This window comes from Camellia sinensis, chromosome 14 (assembly GCF_055761805.1).
Source record: "Camellia sinensis isolate YWXY chromosome 14, ASM5576180v1, whole genome shotgun sequence".
Taxonomy (NCBI): Eukaryota; Viridiplantae; Streptophyta; class Magnoliopsida; order Ericales; family Theaceae; genus Camellia; species Camellia sinensis.
This window is the reverse complement of record NC_138974.1, coordinates 51,749,250-51,773,007: the sequence shown is the minus strand read 5'-3', so window position 1 is coordinate 51,773,007 and position 23,758 is coordinate 51,749,250. Positions and strand designations below refer to the sequence as shown.

Sequence of the window (23,758 nt, the reverse complement as noted above, 5' to 3'; positions counted from 1 at the left end):
GTGATGGAACAGAGGTAAAAGGAATGAGAGATATTATTTTACATTTCTGAGGAAATAATGAGTTGATGCTATAGCGATCCCGGGTTTACCCTTGTTATATAGTGATCCGGACATGTGTCCGTGGATGTTGGTAGTTGGTTATTTTGTGTTTACATTCCTTTTTCTTCGTATTTGAGTTATAGGATGTGTTGGGCGGGTTGGTTACGGGTTGGTTGAGTTTAGAAACCAAAACTAGTTGCCCAGATTCTTGGCCTGTACGCTCGAGCGGAGGTGTTGGCGCTCGAGCGTAGATTACATCCTTCCAGTATCTTGTTGTGCAGTGTTGTGAGCTCGAGCGTAGGGTTGGGAGCTCGAGCGGAGGCCTGGTTCTGCAAAAGTGCTGGGCGAGTGCATTCTGCGCTCGAGCGGGAGGTTGGCCGCTCGAGCGGAAGTCTGTGAGTGGCCGCTCGAGCGGGGTGTTTTAAGCTCGAGCGGAAGACTGGGTTTAAGTCCCGAAATTGTGACTTTTCAAATCACTTTTTCACTTTCTCTTCTCTCTCTTACTTTTCCAAAAACACCATTGTTGAGTCTTTCTCTCTAGATACTACCTTCTCTCTAGGTTTTGATCTAGTAGGAGTGATTTACTCACCTTTGGCCTTTACAAAAAAGTTGTTGATCGTCGAGGGCTACATTTTAATCTGAAAATCACGGGTTTTGGAGCACGTTGGGTTTTTGTCGTCTTCTCCTTTGGGACTCCGAATTTGAGGTAGGGATATCCTACTCCTCTCTATGGGTTTTGTCTTTAAATTTTGGTATTTTGAGATGTTGGGCTTGGTTTGGTAATTTTGTGAAAGTTTGGGGCTTTTGTGTAATTTTACAAAAGTTGGGGTTTTATTCATAATAAACCTAGATGCATGTTTGGCATAGAAAAATGGAATGATTGTTGAATCATTGATGAAAATGGGACCTAAGGGTTGAAATGGTAATTATGGAAAATGGCCTAATTACATTGTTTAATTAATTGGGATAATTAATTGATGAGAAATGAGGAAATGAAATGTTGATTGAATATCCATTTGTGCATTTATTTTCTGTTTTAGAAATAACTGCTTTGGGCTATCGGTGGAGGATAGTCGTGATTGTTGTAGACAATGTATGTTGATTAGGCAAACTGAAACTAATCAATGGAATGTGTTATGGAACTTGACAGTTACTAGAATACATTAATTGTTTGTATTGTGTGATTGTATATAGAACCAATGTGTTTATATACGTTATGTGTAGAGGAGGAGATAGGGGATGTACTCCGCGGTTTAGGGGAAGATAGGGGATGGACCTCTAAACCGGATAGGTATTTGGAGGAGATAGGGGATGTACTCCGTAGACAGAGCTCATATGCTTGTCTAGAGAAGTGAAGATAGAGCTCATATGCTTATCTTTGTGAAGTGAAGTGTGGATACAACTTGTATGCTTATCTGTGGATATTGTTGATATACATATCTGTTGTAGAGTGTGGATACAGCTTGTATGCTTATCTGTGGATATTGTTGATATACATATCTGTTGAGAATGTGGATATAGCTTTTATGCTTATCTGAATGTGAGATATAGTTTTTATACATATCTGTGGAAATGATGATAGAGCTAGCATGCTTATCTGTTGAAAAAGGGAAAATGAAAAGTAATTGGGACTTGTAAGTCGTTGACATAAACATGTAATTTATGTGATTGAATCAGTGTTGACCAACTATCAATTGCTAATGTTTTAGTCATTGTCCATGGTTGGTTTAGTGTATTTCTACTGGGCTGTGGCTCACCCTATATGGGAATATCATTTTCAGGTGCAGGAAGCATGCCACCTCCAAGGACATAGCTGGGAGGCTTGTGGCGGGCATAGTTTTGTCGTTTTACTTTGATTTATTACATGTAATTTCAAGCCAAGGGCTTAATGTGTAAACGAGTTAGAACTCTTTGTTGTAACCAAGTGTTAACTTGGAAAGCTGTAAGCCCGTAGGGCATTTTGTTATGAGGTTAACATGTAATACTTATGTAACGGAATTCTAATGAATGAAAGGAATGTGGTTAGTTTAAATGTAAATGCTTGTCTTATTTTGAGGGCGTTACAACTTGGTATCAGAGCGTACCAGGTTCGAATACTTTGGGTACGTGGGAAGTGATTAGTATCACAATGGGTTTGTCTCGCTTGATAGAGACTTAGATGTAGTATCATATGCTATGTGCTTAAATGCTAACATGCTTATGTGACTATGTGGGTATGGGATTTAATTTCTAGGATGTTGATTGGATCCTTGAGTTTCTGGGAGTCTTGTTGGAAAGGCACTTGATCAATGCTGTTTCTAACCGGAACTCTAGTAACGTCTTGGGACTATCATTATCCGGAAATGAAATTCGTAAGTGCTTATGTGTTTATGTGCTTATGTGGAGTGAATTACACTTGTCCATGCATTAGGACGTGAGTGTTTAGTTTCGGCACATTTATGAATGTGCTAACGTTCTGTGTTGCCTTTATTAGGATGTCAGGACGAGGAAGAGGTGCTAGGCGTGGTAGACCTGCGAGGCAGGAAGTACCGTTACAGGGTGAGATTCCGGCAGTGCAGGAGGGAGTTGGGCAGGCCAATGTGGCCGAGCCAGTGGGTCAGCAGGCTATGGGTGCCTTGGCCAGAGAGATAGCAGGAGCTTTGGGTATTCTTAGAGCTGGGAATCAGGCAGCTGAGGCTGGGCCTTCTTTCTTGAAGAGGGAGTTCTTTCGGTGTAATCCGGACGAGTTTATCGGGGATCCTAAAGAGCCGCTTAAGGCAGATGAATGGCTCGAACAGACAACGAAGACGTTTGAGATGCTTGGCATCGAGGACGGAGCACTGAAAGTGACCTTGGCATCCTTTCAACTGAAGGGAGATGCTGGTCAATGGTGGAAGTACGAGAAAGCTCGTGTTGGTGGTACTTGGGAGGCGTTTATAAATGCTTTTCAGGAGAGGTTTTTGTCTGCAGTAGCTAGGGAGAAGCTGAGGGATCAGTTTAGCCGGCTTAATCAGCAGGGCTTGTCAGTGGCCGAGTTTGAGGCTACTTTTACCAGTTTGTCTAGGTTCGCACCTGAACTGGTGGCGTCTGAGGAACGCCGTTGCTATGAGTTTGAGCGGAAGTTGAGGCGGGGCCTCAAGTTGAGAATTGGTGGGTCTTATATCCGAGAGTATAGACACCTGGTGGATGCTGCAGCTCATATGGAGCTTATGATGCAGGAGGAGGATGAGGGGCAGAGAGGCTCCAAGAGGAGCCAAGATAGTCAGAGTGATGGCAGGAGGCAGAGGGGTTCTAACCCTCAGCAGTCTCAGGGTGCAGTCTCTAGATCGACCTTTCCAGTGCCTAGTGTAGGCTCGGGGAGAGGCAGTCAGGGGGAATTCACTTGTTACAAGTGTGGCCAGCTGGGTCACAAGGTTTCTGTTTGCCCGCAGAAGGGTGGGGGTCAGAAAGCTGCTTCTTCTTCAGCTAGACCGCAGAGTCAGAGTTTGGGCAGGGGGCAGCTCTTGACTTGTTATCAGTGTGGACAACCTGGGCACATGAAGAGGTTTTGCCCACAGTTGAGTGCCACTTCGGGAGCGTCTGGTTCTAGGCAGACGCAGGGTTTTCAGCCAGCTCAGTCTGTGCAGGCCTTGAGGGCCAATCCGGGAGTTTCGTCATCCCAGTCTGTGCAGCAGTCTTTTGCTCCGAGAGGTGAGCAGGTAGACCAGGGGCCTACGGGGCGCGTGTATGCTGTTACCGCGCAGGATTTAGTACCGGCTCCATCAGTAGTGAGAGGTACTTTTCTGTTTTGCAACTCAGTTGCTAATGTGTTGATAGACACGGGTGCATCTCATTCTTTTGTATCTGCTGCATTTGCATCTGTTTTGGAATTGGAGTTAGCACAGTTAGCATCTCCTATTTGTGTGGTATCGCCTTTGGGTGGTGAGTTGATTCTGAAACAGGGTGTTAGAGGTTGTGATATAGAGGTCGCCGACTATAGGCTTCCTTTTCCGTTTGTTGTCATGCCCATGAAGGGTTTTGATGTTATTTTGGGTATGGACTGGCTATCGTCATACCGGGCTGTTATTGATTGCTACCGCCAGAGGGTCACGTTATGTACCTTGAGCGGGGAGTGGTTCCATTTCTTGGGAGACCGGGTTGGTAGTGTTTTGCCACCGGGGTATGATTCGCGAGGGCGAAGTGAGCTTAGTAGTCTACTGGCTAGCGTTGAGAGTGGTGAGAGTGGTGAGACCCTGGTTGTGTTACCGAGGGTGGTTTGTGAGTATTCGGATGTCTTTCCCGAAGATCTTGTTAGTTTGCCACCTCACCGAGACATAGAGTTCTCTATTGATTTAGTGCCTGGTACGGCGCCGATTTCTATGGCACCTTACCGTTTTGCTCCAGCAGAGTTGGTTGAGTTGAAAGTTCAGCTCCAGGAATTGCTCGATAAGGGCTTTGTTCGCCCTAGTGTTTCACCGTGGGGAGCACCGGCACTCTTTGTTAAAAAGAAAGATGGTGCCTTGAGATTGTGTATAGACTATCGAAAGTTGAATCGGGCTACGGTTAAGAATAAGTATCCTATGCCCCGTATAGATGATTTGTTTGACCAGTTGAAGGGTTCCCGTTGTTTCTCTAAGATAGACTTGAGATCGGGTTACCATCAGTTGAGGGTCAGGGAGGAAGATATTCCTAAGACGGCATTCCGTACGCGGTATGGCCATTACGAGTTTCTGGTGATGCCATTTGGGCTTACCAATGCACCGGCAGTCTTTATGGACTTGATGAACCGGATTTTCCGGGAGTTCTTAGACCGATTTGTGGTCGTCTTCGTGGACGACATTCTTATTTATTCGCCTACTGAGGAGGAGCACGAGGAACACTTGAGAGTGGTGCTTGAATTGCTTAGAGCCCATAGGCTATATGCCAAGTTTGGGAAGTGTGAGTTCTGGCTGAGGGAAGTCAAATTCTTAGGCCACGTGGTATCCGGGAAAGGGGTGTCTGTTGATACATCCAAGGTTGAGGCAGTGCAGGATTGGGCACAGCCTAAGAGTGTGTTTGAGATCCGCAGTTTTCTGGGATTAGCTGGGTATTACCGTCGGTTTGTGAAAGATTTCTCCAGGTTGGCGTCACCGTTGACTAGACTGACTCGGAAGGGAGTCAAGTTTGTGTGGAGTGAGACTTGTGAAAAGTCGTTCCAAGAGTTGAAAGTTAGATTGACCACCGCTCCGGTATTGATTATTCCGGAGAGAGGGTTGGGTTATGCGGTTTATTGTGATGCCTCACGAGAGGGTTTGGGTTGTGTGTTGATGCAAGAGGGGAAAGTGGTGGCTTATGGCTCACGTCAGTTGAAAATACACGAGAAGAATTACCCCACACACGACCTAGAGTTAGCAGCTGTGATCTTTGCCTTGAAAATCTGGAGGCACTACCTTTATGGTGAGAGGTTCGAGGTATTCTCGGATCACAAGAGTTTGAAGTATCTGTTTACACAGAGAGACTTGAATCTGAGGCAGAGGAGATGGATGGAGTTCATCGAGGATTATGATTTTGAGTTACATTATCATCCGGGAAAGGCCAATGTTGTGGCCGATGCCCTTAGTAGGAAAACCGTTAGTGATGTAGCTTGTATAGCCATCCGGGAATGGGAGATGTTGGGAGCACTTGGCGAGTTTGATTTGCTACTGGGCGAATCTGTCGAGGCTGCGGCCTTGTTTTCTGTTGTTGCGCAGCCTACACTTATGATTAGAGTGTTAGAGGCACAGAGAGGTGACCTTGAGGTAGAATCCCTCCGAGAGAAGATCTCTAGTGGGAAAGTTGAGAAGGGTTTGACGGTGTATCCCGACCTGAGTGTGAGATACCGAGACCGTTTGTTTGTACCGGAGGCTTGCCGAGAGGAAGTACTTCGAGAGTTTCACCATTCGCGCCTTGCGGTGCATCCGGGAGGTACTAAGATGTATCAGGATTTGGGTCGCCAGTTTTGGTGGCGGGGTATGAAAAGAGATGTGGCTGTTTTCGTATCGAAGTGCCTTACTTGCCAGCAAGTGAAGGCCGAGCATCAGAGGCCAGCGGGTTTGTTGCAACCCTTGCCTATAGCCGAGTGGAAGTGGGAGCATGTCACTATGGACTTCGTTGTAGGTCTTCCGAGGACTCAACGGGGTAGTGATGCTATTTGGGTGGTTGTAGACCGGTTGACTAAGTCGGCGCACTTTATTCCTATGCGCGTGAGAGATTCGGTAGATCATCTTGCCGATTTGTATATTCGGGACGTAGTGAGATTGCACGGGGTCCCAGTGACGATCGTCTCAGATAGAGATCCTCGTTTTACTGCTAGGTTGTGGCAGAGTTTGCAGAGTGCACTGGGCACTAAGTTGACCTTTAGTACGGCTTATCATCCTCAGACTGACGGGCAGTCCGAGCGTACTATTCAGATCCTCGAGGATATGCTTCGGGGTTGTGTCCTGGATTTTAGTGGGACGTGGGAGAGGCACTTGCCATTGGTAGAGTTTGCCTACAACAACAGTTTTCAGTCTAGCATCGGTATGGCACCGTTTGAGGCCTTGTATGGCCGACCGTGTAGGTCTCCAGTGTGTTGGGCCGAGGTGGGTGATGCACCTTTGTTGGGTCCGGAGTTGGTTAGGGAGACGACGGAGAAAGTTGAGCTTATCCGTAGGAGGCTTGTTACAGCCCAGAGTCGACAAAAGAGTTATGCCGACCGTAGGAGGAGGCCTTTGGCGTTTGAGGTAGGTGATCATGTCTTTCTGAAGATATCACCTAGGCGAGGCTTGATGAGGTTTGGGAAGAGTGGGAAGTTATCCCCTCGGTTTATTGGTCCTTTTGAGATCCTTGAGAGGATAGGTGAGGTAGCTTATCGGTTAGCCTTACCGCCGCAGTTGTCCGGAGTACATGACGTGTTTCATGTGAGTATGCTTCGGAAGTATGAGCCAGATCCATCACATGTGTTGGATTGGACCGATTTAGAGGTAGATGAGGATGCCTCGTATGAGGAGAGACCGGTTCGGGTCTTGGATAGGCGGGATCAGGTCCTGCGTGGCAAGACCATTCCTTTGGTGAAAGTCTTGTGGAAACATCACGGAGTGGAGGAAGCCACTTGGGAACGTGAGTTGGAAGTCCGAGAGAAATATCCGGACTTGTTTGTTGATATGTAATCTTGTATTTAAATTTTACATTTTGTTGAACTTAAGAGCTTTTATATATGTCTTAAGTTGTGAAACATTGAAAATGTTTTGGTTATTGGAAGTATGTTTTGGAACTTGCCTCATATGGAAGTTGAATGTAACATTATATCTGTTGAATATATTGTTGAAATTGGAAAGATAGTGCATAATGTTAATGCATGTTGAAAGTACATATGTTGTTTACATATTGTGATATGTCTCTTGTTAAAGGGATGGGATGACCGGGAATGGGTCGAATTGTTGAATGTTCAAGTGTAACATTGATTAAAAGGGAGAAAAACTTGTTTGAAAACTTGTGCTTAATTTCGGGGACGAAATTCTTTAAGGGGGGGAGGTTATAGCGATCCCGGGTTTACCCTTGTTATATAGTGATCCGGACATGTGTCCGTGGATGTTGGTAGTTGGTTATTTTGTGTTTACATTCCTTTTTCTTCGTATTTGAGTTATAGGATGTGTTGGGCGGGTTGGTTACGGGTTGGTTGAGTTTAGAAACCAAAACTAGTTGCCCAGATTCTTGGCCTGTACGCTCGAGCGGAGGTGTTGGCGCTCGAGCGTAGATTACATCCTTCCAGTATCTTGTTGTGCAGTGTTGTGAGCTCGAGCGTAGGGTTGGGAGCTCGAGCGGAGGCCTGGTTCTGCAAAAGTGCTGGGCGAGTGCATTCTGCGCTCGAGCGGGAGGTTGGCCGCTCGAGCGGAAGTCTGTGAGTGGCCGCTCGAGCGGGGTGTTTTAAGCTCGAGCGGAAGACTGGGTTTAAGTCCCGAAATTGTGACTTTTCAAATCACTTTTTCACTTTCTCTTCTCTCTCTTACTTTTCCAAAAACACCATTGTTGAGTCTTTCTCTCTAGATACTACCTTCTCTCTAGGTTTTGATCTAGTAGGAGTGATTTACTCACCTTTGGCCTTTACAAAAAAGTTGTTGATCGTCGAGGGCTACATTTTAATCTGAAAATCACGGGTTTTGGAGCACGTTGGGTTTTTGTCGTCTTCTCCTTTGGGACTCCGAATTTGAGGTAGGGATATCCTACTCCTCTCTATGGGTTTTGTCTTTAAATTTTGGTATTTTGAGATGTTGGGCTTGGTTTGGTAATTTTGTGAAAGTTTGGGGCTTTTGTGTAATTTTACAAAAGTTGGGGTTTTATTCATAATAAACCTAGATGCATGTTTGGCATAGAAAAATGGAATGATTGTTGAATCATTGATGAAAATGGGACCTAAGGGTTGAAATGGTAATTATGGAAAATGGCCTAATTACATTGTTTAATTAATTGGGATAATTAATTGATGAGAAATGAGGAAATGAAATGTTGATTGAATATCCATTTGTGCATTTATTTTCTGTTTTAGAAATAACTGCTTTGGGCTATCGGTGGAGGATAGTCGTGATTGTTGTAGACAATGTATGTTGATTAGGCAAACTGAAACTAATCAATGGAATGTGTTATGGAACTTGACAGTTGCTAGAATACATTAATTGTTTGTATTGTGTGATTGTATATAGAACCAATGTGTTTATATACGTTATGTGTAGAGGAGGAGATAGGGGATGTACTCTGCGGTTTAGGGGAAGATAGGGGATGGACCTCTAAACCGGATAGGTATTTGGAGGAGATAGGGGATGTACTCCGTAGACAGAGCTCATATGCTTGTCTAGAGAAGTGAAGATAGAGCTCATATGCTTATCTTTGTGAAGTGAAGTGTGGATACAGCTTGTATGCTTATCTGTGGATATTGTTGATATACATATCTGTTGTAGAGTGTGGATACAGCTTGTATGCTTATCTGTGGATATTGTTGATATACATATCTGTTGAGAATGTGGATATAGCTTTTATGCTTATCTGAATGTGAGATATAGTTTTTATACATATCTGTGGAAATGATGATAGAGCTAGCATGCTTATCTGTTGAAAAAGGGAAAATGAAAAGTAATTGGGACTTGTAAGTCGTTGACATAAACATGTAATTTATGTGATTGAATCAGTGTTGACCAACTATCAATTGCTAATGTTTTAGTCATTGTCCATGGTTGGTTTAGTGTATTTCTACTGGGCTGTGGCTCACCCTATATGGGAATATCATTTTCAGGTGCAGGAAGCATGCCACCTCCAAGGACATAGCTGGGAGGCTTGTGGCGGGCATAGTTTTGTCGTTTTACTTTGATTTATTACATGTAATTTCAAGCCAAGGGCTTAATGTGTAAACGAGTTAGAACTCTTTGTTGTAACCAAGTGTTAACTTGGAAAGCTGTAAGCCCGTAGGGCATTTTGTTATGAGGTTAACATGTAATACTTATGTAACGGAATTCTAATGAATGAAAGGAATGTGGTTAGTTTAAATGTAAATGCTTGTCTTATTTTGAGGGCGTTACAGATGCAAATTAATGAATGTCACCCAGCATACTTGCCATTACATTATGTTCTATTATTTCCATATGGTGAGCTTAGATGGGAACCTGAGTTGAAATTGTGGAATGTTCAGTATGATCGACCTTTAACTGATCGACTTACTCAAATGAATTTTTATAGTTATCGTTTGTTTGAACGACCCACAGAGTATTCAACAATTTTGAGAGGTAGGAAACTATTTCAAGAGTTTTGGGTAGATGCTTGGGCTGCAACTGAGCAAAATCGATTGACATACTACAAGCTTAATCAAAGGAAACTTCGGACTGAGCTTTACCAAGAGTTGTCAGATATGGATCCAGATTATGTGCGACTTGGACAAATTGGTCAAAGGTTTGTTTTGCCATCTTCATTTACTGGTAGTCCTAGACATATGTTTAAAATCTTTCAAGATTCAATGGGTATCACACGATACAACCAACACCAAGATATTTTTCTTACCATAACTGCAAATCCCAATTGGCCAGAAATTACTTCAGCATTATTACCATATCAAAAACCTATTGATCGTCCTGATTTAATTGCCCGTGTTTTTGAGTTGAAGAGAAAATGTTTGATGAATGAGATAGAAACAAATAAAGTGTTTGGAAATAAAGTTGCACATGTTTTTACAATTGAATTTAAAAAATGAGGCCTCCCTCATATGCATGCACTTTTATTTCTCAAGGGTCCAGACAAAATTCGGACATGTACTCAAGTAGACAAATTGGTCTGTGTAGAATTTCCAGACCCAAAAGATGATCCTATTCTTTTTGAAACTATCAAATTTTGTATGGTACATGGACCATGTGGTGCTCGAAATCCGCAAGCACCATGTATGAAAAATGCTAGATGCACTAAGAGATACCCTCGAGCTTTCACAGAAACAACAACTATAGATCAAGATGGATACCCTATCTATTGTCGTCGCAATAATGGTCAAGTACATACTGTGAGAGGGCAAGAAGTTGATAGCAGGGATGTCGTACCATACAATGCATATCTTTCAAAACTTTTCAACTGTCATATAAATGTGGAAGTTTATGCCGGAATGAGATGTGTCAAGTATATACATAAATACATTTATAAGGGTTATGATCGTACAACGATGGTGTTAGGAATGATAAATGAGATTCAACAATATCTTAATGCAAGGTATATTCGACCTCCAGAAGCTACTTGGTGAATATTTGGTCATCCTTTGCATGCAGAGATGCCAACAGTTGTACGATTGACACTTCATTTACCTGGAATGCATCGTGTTGTTTTTAACCCAGAAGAGTCATCACAAACGATTCAACCTAGAGCTGGTCAACAAATGTCAACTCTTACTGGCTTCTTTGCATATTGTGTTGCCAGTGAAGATGAATGTCCATTCACTTATCAAGAATTTCCACAACATTTTGTTTGGCTCAAGTCAAAAAAGAGATGGAAATCAAGAGAAAGAGGATATGCAATTTGTAGAATATACTTTGCTAGCCCTAATTGTGGTGAAAGATTTTATCTACGTTTGTTACTAACCGTTGTCAAAAGACCAAAGTCGTTTCAGTCTTTACGCACGGTCGATAATGTTGTGCATGATACATGTCACACCCCAAACCCGCCCCTAAAAGTTTAGGCATGACCTAATTGGAAACAGACATTAAATCTGATATACATACATATGGGGCCTGAACGGAAGCATTAAATATCATAAAATAACATGAAATAAAAAAAAAACTACATCCATTGAGTGACCACTATCATGCCAGGATCACAAACAGTGAATCAGAGGATAAATATTTACATACACATATACAACCCCGCCCCTTGTTTGGGCATATAACAAAAACATGGAAACTTCAACATATAATACACAAACAGAGAATAAGCCAAAACTTAGCAAACTTCACAAAAACGAGTAAGCTTCACCCAAATGCTTGGACACACAGAGGTTGACAAAGGAAGACAAGCATCGAGGGTTATGGCTGACCTCCAGATTTATTACCTATAGAATCAGACAAAATGCAAAGTGAGACAATCTCAGTGAATAATAGTACTTAGATAACTCAATGCTCAACTAGAATTACAATGCAGAGCAATGCATATATATAATGTAAAAGACAGGTAGTTAATCTGATTCTGTACTAATATTCAAAACGGCCTCGTTGGTTCACAACATCACAGATTGGCCCTTGGCCGGGTGGATTCACACATTCACAAATTGGCCCTTAAACAGAACGGCATTAAGCCCTTATCAGAATGACATACAGCACTTATCAGAATGGCATTAAGCCCCTATCAGAATGGCGATAAGCCCTTATAGAATGGCATTAAGCCCTTATCAGAATGGCATTAAGCCCTTATCATGCATGTATGAACTCAAGAGGTGGCTCGCATGGATTCTAGAAGTGACTCGCATTGCAGCACTTAGTTCCGTACAGCACTTTGCTTCATACTAACAGATCATACAAAATGGCCATAGGCCTCATAACTTTCACAGAACGGCCATAGGCCTCATTACTTTCACAGAACGGCCATAGGCCTCATTCATATATGTATGGACTCAAGAGGTGGCTCGCACAGATTCTAGAGGTGACTCGCATAGCAACACTTAGTTCCATGCAGCACTTTGTTCCATACCAGAAATTATTAGGTCATAAAGACCGAACAATGCATATTATGTCAAAGCATAGCATAACCGAAATGGATAAACAAAACAAAATAACCTTAGTTCCTTAAGAATACCATTATGGGATGGTGCACATAAACTTCTCGTGACTTAGTTACCGATTAACACAATTATCTCGCGTATAGCAGAATAAGAATCATAACTATTATAGAGAGCATATAATAACGTTAAACCTTTGCATTCATATCGTAGGTTCCGAATGACCTCGGGTCCATATGTAACACAACAGAACTATTTTAGACTCATATGAATGCACATAGCTTATCCAATTCTTTTGATCCCTCAGAAATATCCATACTCGATGATTTATAACTGAACGGCCTCAGGCCCATTAGTAGCAAAACGGTATGCTTTCATAGTTACACTAAAACCATTATTCCAGAATGAACACAAGTTCTCTTTCTTCATTAATAAACGACATAATTTACTTACGGAGAATAGAATGTTCACATCAATTATTAATCAAAGTCATACAGAGGTATACACCTTTGTTTAATCGTTCATATACGTCATATGAACGTCAACATGATTAACCTGCAATTAACAGAGTGCTAATGGCAATTGGTAGTTGTAAGTAACGCATACTACGTTAGTACTATTACTCATAGTGTTGTGACAGAGCGTTAGTCATTCCTAGAGTATGGCCTGCATACATACACAACTCATGAATTATTTCCTTTTCCTTTATTAATCATTTTCGGGTTCGTTTTGTTTCACACGAATTTACAGATATCAAAACAGCTTCAAATACATATTTTAAAAATATCTGAGGGATAAGCACGTAAAACGGAGCAGGCAAATTTTCCCAACCTGGGCCGCATGTGCAGCCATCCCCTCCGTACTTGCGGACATGGACAGCACATGCGGTGCCCCTCTTCCGCTCGAGCGGCCAAAAACAGTATGCAAACCCAATTTTTCTTCCTCTCTTCCGCACGTGCGGCCTGGCCCCTGTTTGACAGTCCGAAATTCATACAAAATCCAATTTTTGGTGGGCATCAACAAGGTCCAAAAGAGATCCTTTAATTGCTAAAACATGGTATAAAAATCATGTAATTATGAGGTACAACATATAATGATCTAAATATAACTAGATCTTTATTCCATAACCAAAACATAACTCAATTCGCGAGACTCTAACTTCATACACACATAGACATATACACACATGGCTATATCCACATACTTGAGTTCAAACATGTCAATAGAAGGAATAGAGTGTAACTTCCCATGCATTTAACACCAAGGTAGTTCCAAAACACCGAAGTAATAACCCATGTTCCAAATTAAGCAAGAATCAAATACTAACTTCCCTTTCACACCCTAACCCACATGATTGTGAGGAATCCGTCTTAAATTCAATCTCAAATTCAAAAGAAGAATCATAGGTGATGAATAAATTTACCTTAGGCTTGAGTCCCTAAAATTCCCAACCTTCTTGATGACCTTCTTCCTCTACTTCTCAAACCCTTCTCTACTCTAACCTTTTCTCTCAGGAGATATTTTGAGATGAAGCTTCTAAGTCATAATGTTTCAAGAGGCTTGGTACATACACATATATATAAAAGGTGAATAGGACGAAAATCAATCGTTTAATCATCCCAAATTGAAATTTCATAGAAATGCTTATTATTACCTAAAAATTATGCTGATTTCAAATGTAAAATCGATTTCGGATTATCTAGCCTCTAAGGCTCTCAATTTCTGATCCCAACATTTTAATTGTGACAGATGCATCCTTATTAAACAGATATGAATCAATAATCATAAGTTTTGCTTAATTAAACTTTATTTCGCACGCAATTTCACAGTAAACAATTAAATGCACAGATTAAAGGACCGAAAGTATGCCAGAAACAGATATGAGGGTCAGGTTATTACAATACATTTAAATTAGCATGTGTTGCAAGGGGGCTTTTAGAAGATGATGAAGAATGGATACAATGCTTGAACGAGGCTGCAGTCATAAAAACTAGATATCAATTGAGGAGATTGTTTAGTATTATTCTCACCATTATGGAATCAATTTTCAACGCATATATGTGACGATCTTGCACATAAGATTTGTACATTGTTTGTCATTTCTAAACCAACTGAGGCTCAAATTGAAGATTATGGTCTCCATCTTTTAAATCAAATGCTTCATGAATCAGGCAAAAGTTTAATTGAATTCCCACCCGTGCCACAACCTACTGCAAATTGGAGTGCAGTAGTTGGTAATCGATTGATAGTTGAACATCAACAGCCGCAGAGTGAGGCACAACATGCAGATCCACAAATTACTATTGATTGTCTCAATAATGGACAGCGGAATGTTTATAATACAATTACTTCTTCAGTTTTCCAAAATAAAGGAACTGCTTTCTTTCTGAATGGGGGTGCAGGAACAGGGAAAACATTTCTATACAATACGATTGCATTAAAATGTTGTAGCCTTGGGCATATCGTTGTTATTGTGGCTTCGTCTGGAATTGCATCACTGTTACTGGTAGGAGGTCGCACTGCACATTCAACATTTTCTATTCCGTTAGATGTATTGAAAAATTCACTTTGTGGGTTTAGTAAACAATCATTACAAGCTGAGTTATTTAGAGAAACAAAATTCATAATTTGGGATGAAGTTCCTATTCAACATAAACATTGTGTTGAGGCGGTTGATCGCACATTGAGGGATATTTGTGATAGTGAAAAGCCATTTGGGGGTATTACTGTTGTTCTTGGAGGAGACTTTCGACAAATCTTACCAGTTATACCCAAAGGAGTTCGTGAGCAAATTGTGAATGCATCATTAAGACACTCTGTTCTATGGAAGCATATATATATATATATATATATATCTTGACTATGGATTTGAATATGCGCTTGAATCATGAAGGCCATGAAAATGCTAATTTTGCAAATTTCTTGATGGAGGTAACACTACTTTAACCTGTATTATATAGATTATTTTAAATTAATAAATTGTGTTTACACTTACTTTTTTATTGATTTCACTTTTTTTTAGATTATGACCAATCCTCAAGAAATCGTTAACCTTCCATTAACAATACACAAATGTCAAGATTTGAATGAATTACTCTTTACAGTTTCTCCACAATTGAATATGATAGAGACGTCAACCCCAACATTTTTAACTGAACGCACAATTCTGTCTGCGCGTAACGATGATGTCAGTGACATTAATACTACTGCGTTGAATATCTTTCCAGGGAGATTATATACTTATCTTGCAACAGATAAAATATCTGAAGATAATGAAATTGATCCTACCATTACAAATAGATATCCTAATGAATATTTAAATTCATTGGATCCTCCTGGGTTACCAACTTTTAAGTTAGAGTTGAAAGTGGGTTGCCCTATAATATTGTTGAGAAACATTGCACCGAAAGATGGACTATGTAATGGTACAAGATTGACGGTTACTAGGTGCGGCACTCGCATAATTGAAGCTCAAATTTTAACTGGAGAAAAGTTTGGCAATTTGGCATTCATACCAAGGATATCTTTTACACCATCTTCTTCAGAAATGCGTTTCCAAATGACAAGACGTCAATTTCCAGTCCGATTAGCATATGCCTTGACCATTAATAAATCTCAAGGACAATCTGTGAAATTTGTTGGGGTTGATTTGCGTATACCAGTGTTTAGCCATGGGCAATTATATGTGGCATTGTCTAGATGTACATCCTTTGATCATATAAGTATTCTCCTCTCTAAAGATAATTTGGATTCTACTACAAATATTGTTTATCCGGAAGTGTTGTTGTAGTATTTTATGCAGATTAAATGACGTTTTATTAGAAGGCAACCACGTAGATTTATGTCTGTTGATTATATAAACTTTTAAAAAATTTCAATTTAATAATATTTTGAAATTTGGACTTTTGTAGGATTGGACCGAAAAATCTATGGAGCTTAAATGGAGAAATACGACTACCTTGCTTCAATGGGGATGTAATAAGGTAATTTCAATCTCAAAGTATTTCGACATGTATATTTCCAACAAATGTACTAATCTATATTTTTTTTGTTTCCACAAATTACTAGATTGTTGTGCATATTCCTCATTGGGGATACATAAAAGTTGATACAAAGACTTTTTAGAAAGTAATGAGGAGGAAGTTTGAGCAAACGCATATTTGAAAATATGTTATTGACACATCTTTTGTAAAGCATACATATTTTTGGTGTATGACAATATAATTTTTGGTGTATGACATGTTAGTGACACATCTTTTGTAAAACATACATCTTTTGTAAAGCTTTAACCCACTTTTTGTAAAGTTTTAACCTACTCTTTTGGTGTATGACAGTATAACTTTATTTCTGTTTTTTGTTCAGTGTTTACACTTTTTTTTACGGCCTTTTATATTTTGATATGCAATATAACTTTAAATCCTATATGTTTGTTTCTTAATTTGCATTAAGATTAGGGGGAGCTGTATTTTATTTGAGTTTTGTAGAGTGTGTAATACAAGCAAAATTGTTATAAGTTCTTTAAGAAGAAAAATATTTTAATATATTTTTTCAGTATCTTTATCAAAAATGACACAAACTTTACAAATTTCAACATAATACGTATAAATTATAATTACATTTTAATCTTAAAATTATTTACACCGTGCCTTTAGGCACGGGCATACGCTAATTACATAATAAATAAAACATATAGAGAGAGAGTGTGTAGATCTAAGGCCACCCAAACAATATTATATGGTCATGTTTGATTCACAAAATTAATAGTGAAGTATTAATAATCTTATTAAATTAGTATGACATTCACTATCCAATTGGATTAATATCCATTGGATTAATAATCTCACCCCTACCCTATTACTAATAATCCTACAAATTTGTTGGATTAATTATCCATTGAATTAATTATCTTAAATCAAAATGTTAAAACAAACGTAGGATACTTGGGCTCACGAATTAATAATCCAAATCTCATGTTTTAATCCACCCAATCAAATATGCCCTATAGGGTTAAAGTAGAGTGACAGACCACTCTATTTTATTTTCGTATAAAAAGAAAGAAGATTTTTTTAATTTTTATTATTATTTTTTTTACTAAATTAATTTTTAGTATTTTCACAAAAAAACATATTCTGAAAATAAAAACGTACATGTCTGTTTCACCGGCGCGTGAAGCAAGACATTCACTTTGCTGCGTCAATTAGAAGAAACAAAAATTAGGGACCCAAAAAAAAAACCCCTGAATACGCAAACAGCGATAAACCCTTATCTCTCTCGCTCTCTCTGGACATTGAAGATCAACGCTTCTCGAATTCGACAAGTACTGGGTGTTTATTCCAGTAAGTTCCTTTAGTTTAAGTGCTAGATCCACAATTTTGTTTAATTTCACTCACATTTTACTTTTATCTTTCTGTAAAGATTCCATCTTTATACTGCTTCATACATACATTTATTAACCACATATACATATACCCTCTTGTGTGTGTGTGTGTGTTTATCTTTGTTCAGAGTTTAAATTGTTACAAAATGGTGTAGCTAGCTAACTTTCCATGATTATAATAAACAGTAATGAAAGAATGTGAAAATAATATGACCAAAATTAGTAAAGGCTGACTTAGATGTGTAGTTGAATCTTTATGAAAGACTGATAAAACAGCCTTTTGCCTTGTTATTTTGTTAATGCAGAATTCATTGATTCACTAAGGTTTTGTTTGGATATTGGATTAATGGAGGAATTTGTGGAGGGGGAAGAAAAGGAAAGGATTTGTTTTTTTTTTCCTCTACTATTCTCTTCGGTTTTCTTTTCCCACCTCAAATCACCTCACAAATTTAAGATCCAAACACAACATAACTGATTTACAATGAAAAGGAAAGAGGAGAAATCTTTTGGCAGGAATAGCATTGTTGAATTGGAAAAAGGAAACGGAACTTGCAACACGTAATATGTTTCTCACAAATGATGATCTTAATATACAAAATGCTTCGTGAAGGTGCTAGGAGGAAGCATTTTTCTTTCCTTTACTTTCCTTTCCTTTGTGTATTTGTGTGTGTGGTCTGTTGCCATTCTGTTTGTATAAAATATTTAGATTGGGTATTACATTTGTATATAGACATGTGCATGTGCACACTCACTTGTACACATTTTTATATGCACCATTAGATAGAATTGAATTGATATTGCCTACTCCTTTAAAGCCTTAATTTAACACTAGGCCAAGATGATTGTGTTGAATGTAGTTGTTTGACTGATTAATAAATATAGAGGGTTCAAGATAATATGATATGATCTTGTGTGACAGCAAACTTTAGTGTTGGATCTGTGATAGTGGTTGTTACATGTATTTTTGTAATTCATACACACACACACACACACACACACACACACACACACACACAGAATATTTGATGGCATTGAATATGATAGGACATGGTATTGTGTAACAGTGGAATTGGATGTTGGAGATGGTAATGTGGATAGCTCGGTCAGAATGGAATTGGGTGCATCTGAAGAAGGCGTGATTCAGGAACCATATGTTGGTATGGAGTTTGACTCTGAAGAAGCTGCCAAGAAATTCTACGATGAATATGCCAAACGTGTAGGATTTGTAATGCGCATTGATCAGTGCCGTCGTTCAGAGGTTGATAAGAGAATCCTTTCGCGGAGGCTTTCGTGTAATAAGCAGGGTTACTATGTTAAATCGAGAGACCGCTTTGGGCCTGCTAGGAAACCAAGATCAACCACAAGGGAAGGCTGCAAGGCAATGATGTTGGTCAAGGTGAATAAAGCTGGAAAATGGGCTGTAACAAGATTTGAAAAGGAACATACTCATCCGCTAGTCATCTCTGGTCATCCTTCTCATGATGCCACGGTGAGTTTCATTCACAAGTGAAAAACTGAGTGTATACTACCAAATACCAATTGACTATGTTAATTTATAATTAATATTTGTGAATTTCATGGTTGCTATTGTAGTTTGGTCTGACTATCACATTGTTCAAACTATATTTTATGTTATGAAAATTCTCTCGTTATAAAAATACAGAATTTGTTTTGGTTTATTGATATGGAGCTTGTTTTGCCTTTTCAATTGTGACGAATTAAACAAGAGCATGGGCCTGTGAAGAAGGCTAAAATCTTGAGTTTTTGTTTCTCATTTTGTTGTTAAGTTGATAACGTAATATTCATCTAGTGTGGCTGGGGGGGGGGGTTCCTTGACAGTTTGACTCTTGGATTTGCCGTCACTTTGTTTCCTTTGTACTCATTTTAGGTATCAGTTTTACTCTTTTCTTGCTGTAGAGGCTATCTCCTCCATAATTTTGGTGTTTGTCTTTGGTAAACTGTCACTTAGTAGCAGGAATCGTGGAAGGGACTCATGCTTCTGAGGAAGAAGCGCGATTTTGCGCTTCCAAGGAAGAATCGCGCTTCTAATACGAGAGAATCGCGCTTCTAATGCGAAAGAATCGCGATTAGGGCTGAGACCTTCTCTCACGGTCGATCTCGACTGTCTTTGTCGCTCTCTCTTCTCTCAGTCTCGATCTTCTCTTCGTCTCTCTTCGCCTCTGTTTGCTTCGTCTCTCTCTTCGTCTCCCTCTCTCGTCTCTGTTTGCTTCGTCTCTCTGTTCGTCTCCCTCTCTCGTCTCTGTTCTCCCTCTCTCTCTCTCTCTCTCAATCTCTGTTCTCCCTCCCTCTCCCTCTCCCTCTCCCTCTCCGTCTCCGTTTTTATATTATATAATATAAATATAATTTATCATATATATATAATATAATTTATTATATTTAATATATATAATATTTATCATATATAATATAATTTGTCATAGATAATATAATTCTTCTGTCTAAAATAAAAAATTATTTATTAAAATTTATTATTCCTAACTTTTTAACATATAATAAATAAAATAAATCATCTAATTATTTAAAAGAAATCTATTTAAATCATATATAATAAAAAAAAAGTTAAAAAAATTTATAAAATAAAAGATCTAATTTTTATTTTTTATTTATTTGAACATAATTTATTATTCATTATTTATTATAATAAATAAAATAAATATATAACCACTCCTAATTTACGACTCCTCTAAGTGGCCACGTTCCCCCGCTCCCGCTCCCGCTTCGTGCAACTAAGAACTGTCAACAACTAAATGATATTGTTGTTTTTGACTTTGTTACATCAACGAGTATGGGTGTCAGATTTGGGTATTTCTAAGCAGCAGATTTTCTTCTAATTCCTTTGTCCAAGGAAACTAGGGCATGGCTAAATATTCATATTGCTTAATTAACTTCATTTATATTCTAGGGTAAAATGGCACTTACAAAGTCCCGTAAAGCATTTTATGCATAATATGAGAATGAGAGTTTTGTACTGTCATATTGTGAACTCATTTACTAGGAATGCTTGTCGGGTAAATGATCAACTAAACATCACGGACACGTATTGCATACCCTTGCCACACACAGGTTCACACAGAAGAGCCCACGTAACATGTATTTTATATTCTTACTTGAGTGGCATATATCAGGTTTGTTAATTTGTTAACGCCTACTTTTTTGAACCAAATACAATGAAAAACCTTATCTGAAAGGAGAATTGTAAGGATCAATCTATGAATCAACCCATTATAAAACTAAACTGACTAGCTCACCATGGAACCCAATCCATATTGGACTTCTGGACCTGAGACTGAGATTACCCAACTTAAATATGTAAACTTAGGCTTTGATTTTTAGAATTATGTATGTATGCTACAGATACCACATCTTCTGGTTGGTTGGTCTGTTTTAGCCAAAGCTGAATTGTAGAACCATCCTCTTCTCCAATGCTTACAATTTCAACCCAAATGAAGCTTATACATGATTAAAAAGGTAACAAAATAAAACAAACAAAAACAAAAATTGATTGAGAAAAAAAAAACTTGACCCTCATTTGACAAAATTTGGAATGATGTATTATTATTATTATAGAACCTCTAAAAATTGAGGTGATCTAGTTATGATAGAGGTTTCTTTTCTTCAAGGTTCTTCATGTTCTCTTGGAAGTATGGCATGGGTTGCTTCCTGTGCCTTACCACCTGGTTCTAAAACATTGGCCAAATGCACTTTCTCTCCTTTTTCTTTTTTTTTTCTCCCAGAAGGGGCACACAAGCCCACATCAGAAACCCCAACTCACCCATAGGTGGGCGCCCCACAAGTACCAAACCCTATATACCTCTCACCGGGCTTGAACCCCCAACCTCCCCTATGGAGTGCTGGGGTGATGCCATTCAACCCACAGGCCATTGGTTTCTCTACCCTTATACTATAAAAAGTTAGGTCCTCTTATGTCAAATAACCAGCTTTCAGCCAACCTATTTGTTCTCTAGCTACCCACCTGTATAGGTTTCAGGTAAAGTCGCTTTAGCTTTTATTTGGAGTATGACACAGGTTGTTTAAGCATCCCAAGGTCTTTTATTAAAACATTGGCTGAAGGAATTTTTTATATATGCTCCCTTCCCTTCTTGCCCTGAAAGTGCAGGACCACTGCTTCTTTGAGTGGAAAGTTATGGTTTTATTTATTGCAAACAACTTTTCATGAAAAATCAGTTTAGTGGCCTCTTTGGTATTTTTCATAGTATCTGCTAGAGGTCCTAAACCCTTGTCCGTTGGAAAACACACACACTCACACACACACACACAAATGATCATTCTGCCAAAACAGGTGCTTTCTGCATCTGAAAATGAATTTTAGATATCCTAAAGGCAACAGATTACTTAATCCTTGCAATGATCTACTGTACAATGTTTCTTTTCATTGAATTCATTCATATCTAGAAGGGTTTCTACTTTCCAAGATATAATGGGTTCATATGTGTGATAAATCATCTCAATAGTGACTGCCAAATACCATGTGAAAGCTATTTGTTTTGGAATTTGCTTCCATACACCCTCGACTTCCACACATATACGACAACAGTTCAGGTATTCTGAAGTGATTTTTGCCTTTTCTTGTTTTTAAGTAACCTGGCTAATTCTGTATGTTGGAAAAATGGGGATAGGAGCTGTGTCAGTGCATTCTGCATTAGCTTGCCTTCAGATATTAGTTTGTTTGGCGCTCAAGCTTTATCCAATGCACATTTGATATATATTACCTCTAGTTGGTCCTCTGTTTCAATGGCATCTCTGTTATTTATGCATTTGGCTATGAAGCATATTTTGCTTCAACCTAATTTACATAGATTTCTGAGGTTGCATGCACTCCTTAAAGATGGCATATTTAACCTATTTCCATATATATATATAAATTAGTATGATCGTGCCGTGCAATTTGCTTTTGTAGGACACCAAGGATAGGAGAATCCAAGAACTCACTATGGAGTTGGAGCGCCAGGATCAGTTATGCGACCTATATAGAGAGCAGATAATTACATTTTTGAAAAAAGTTGAGGAACAAACTGAAGTACTGTCAACAAAAATCCAAGATGTTGTTAATAATGTGAGAGAATTAGAAACTGAAGTACCCAACGCTCCGCACCACCATTAGCCTCTGCTCCAAGAGTGAGTATGCATGGTAATCTGTCTGCTTGATATTCTTATGTAGCATGTATTTCAATGAACTTAAGTGCAAATATTTATCTTATTGCTAGATTCTTAGTTTGATTGGTATTTATTATATAAATAACCTTTTCTGTAAGATGCATAAAGTATATGTTGTTCTCTGAGCTTCTTCTTTTCTTTTTTGTTTTGTTGTCTCTTTTTCTAATTTTTTTTCCTTTGTACATTAGTGCAGCTAAATTAAAGAATGAGGAACAAAGATGGTGCTTTCATTTCTGTAACACGGCCAGTTTTGATGGTGGTTTGTCAGGAAAGTTGGCAAGTATTAAAGTTGACAAAGCAGATGTTTTGGCTTAAAGTTATTTTGTGTAGTAGTTAAGGTAGCTGAAGTTGTTAATGGGAAGAAAAGTGTGGCATACCATGCCTCTGTTCCCATTCCTCGTAATGGAACAATCTGCTCTCTTAGAGCTGGCATCAAAGGCCCTAACACCATACGCGCTCCTAGAGTTGGCATCAAAGGCCCTACCAACAGGGCAAGCCACATGCTCATTGTGAGTGCCATTTAACCGGGCAAAAGAACAAACAATTTAATATCTTGGTATACATGTAACCATATTAGGAATCTCGTTACAGGATAAAGTAGCATTGCATCTGAACTGTCACTGTCTGCACCTTAATCTATTGAATTTCAGAAGTTGAATTATCTAAACAGCTGTTTGATCTTGTCTGTATTGCCTGCCAAGTTCAATTTAAGGTTCCCAACAATTTCCGATAAGACTGTATACACCACTGAGGCAGCTCCGCATGATATGAACCAGTACAGCTAGCAAATTAGCAACTGGGTAAGTTATGGGAGGAATGTGCATATTGAGTCCCTTGATGGGGTTGGTGAACAGAAAGATGCACTGAAGTTTAAAGTTGTTCTGCTCTTAGTATCACTTGTAATTTTAGCATGTCTTTTATAAATACAGGAAGGCACATGAGCAAGTGTATATATGCAT

At 39.1% G+C, this 23,758-nt stretch overlaps 1 protein-coding gene across 1 annotated transcript; it reads left to right on the top strand.

Annotated features, from left to right (window-relative positions):
• The first annotated feature begins 17,396 nt into the window (after window positions 1-17,396).
• LOC114318009 (protein FAR1-RELATED SEQUENCE 5) lies at window positions 17,397-23,466 on the top strand. Its single transcript, XM_028264829.2, has 4 exons — window positions 17,397-17,562; window positions 18,668-19,092; window positions 22,543-22,773; window positions 22,988-23,466. Coding segments are annotated over exons 1-3 (630 nt in total). The 5' UTR covers window positions 17,397-17,561; the 3' UTR covers window positions 22,747-22,773; window positions 22,988-23,466.
• The last annotated feature ends 292 nt before the right edge of the window (window positions 23,467-23,758 follow it).

Coding starts and splice junctions, on each gene's coding strand:
- LOC114318009 (XM_028264829.2), top strand. Junction 19,093..22,542: donor ATCCTTCTCATGATGCCACG/GTGAGTTTCATT, acceptor TTGCTTTTGTAG/GACACCAAGGATAGGAGAAT.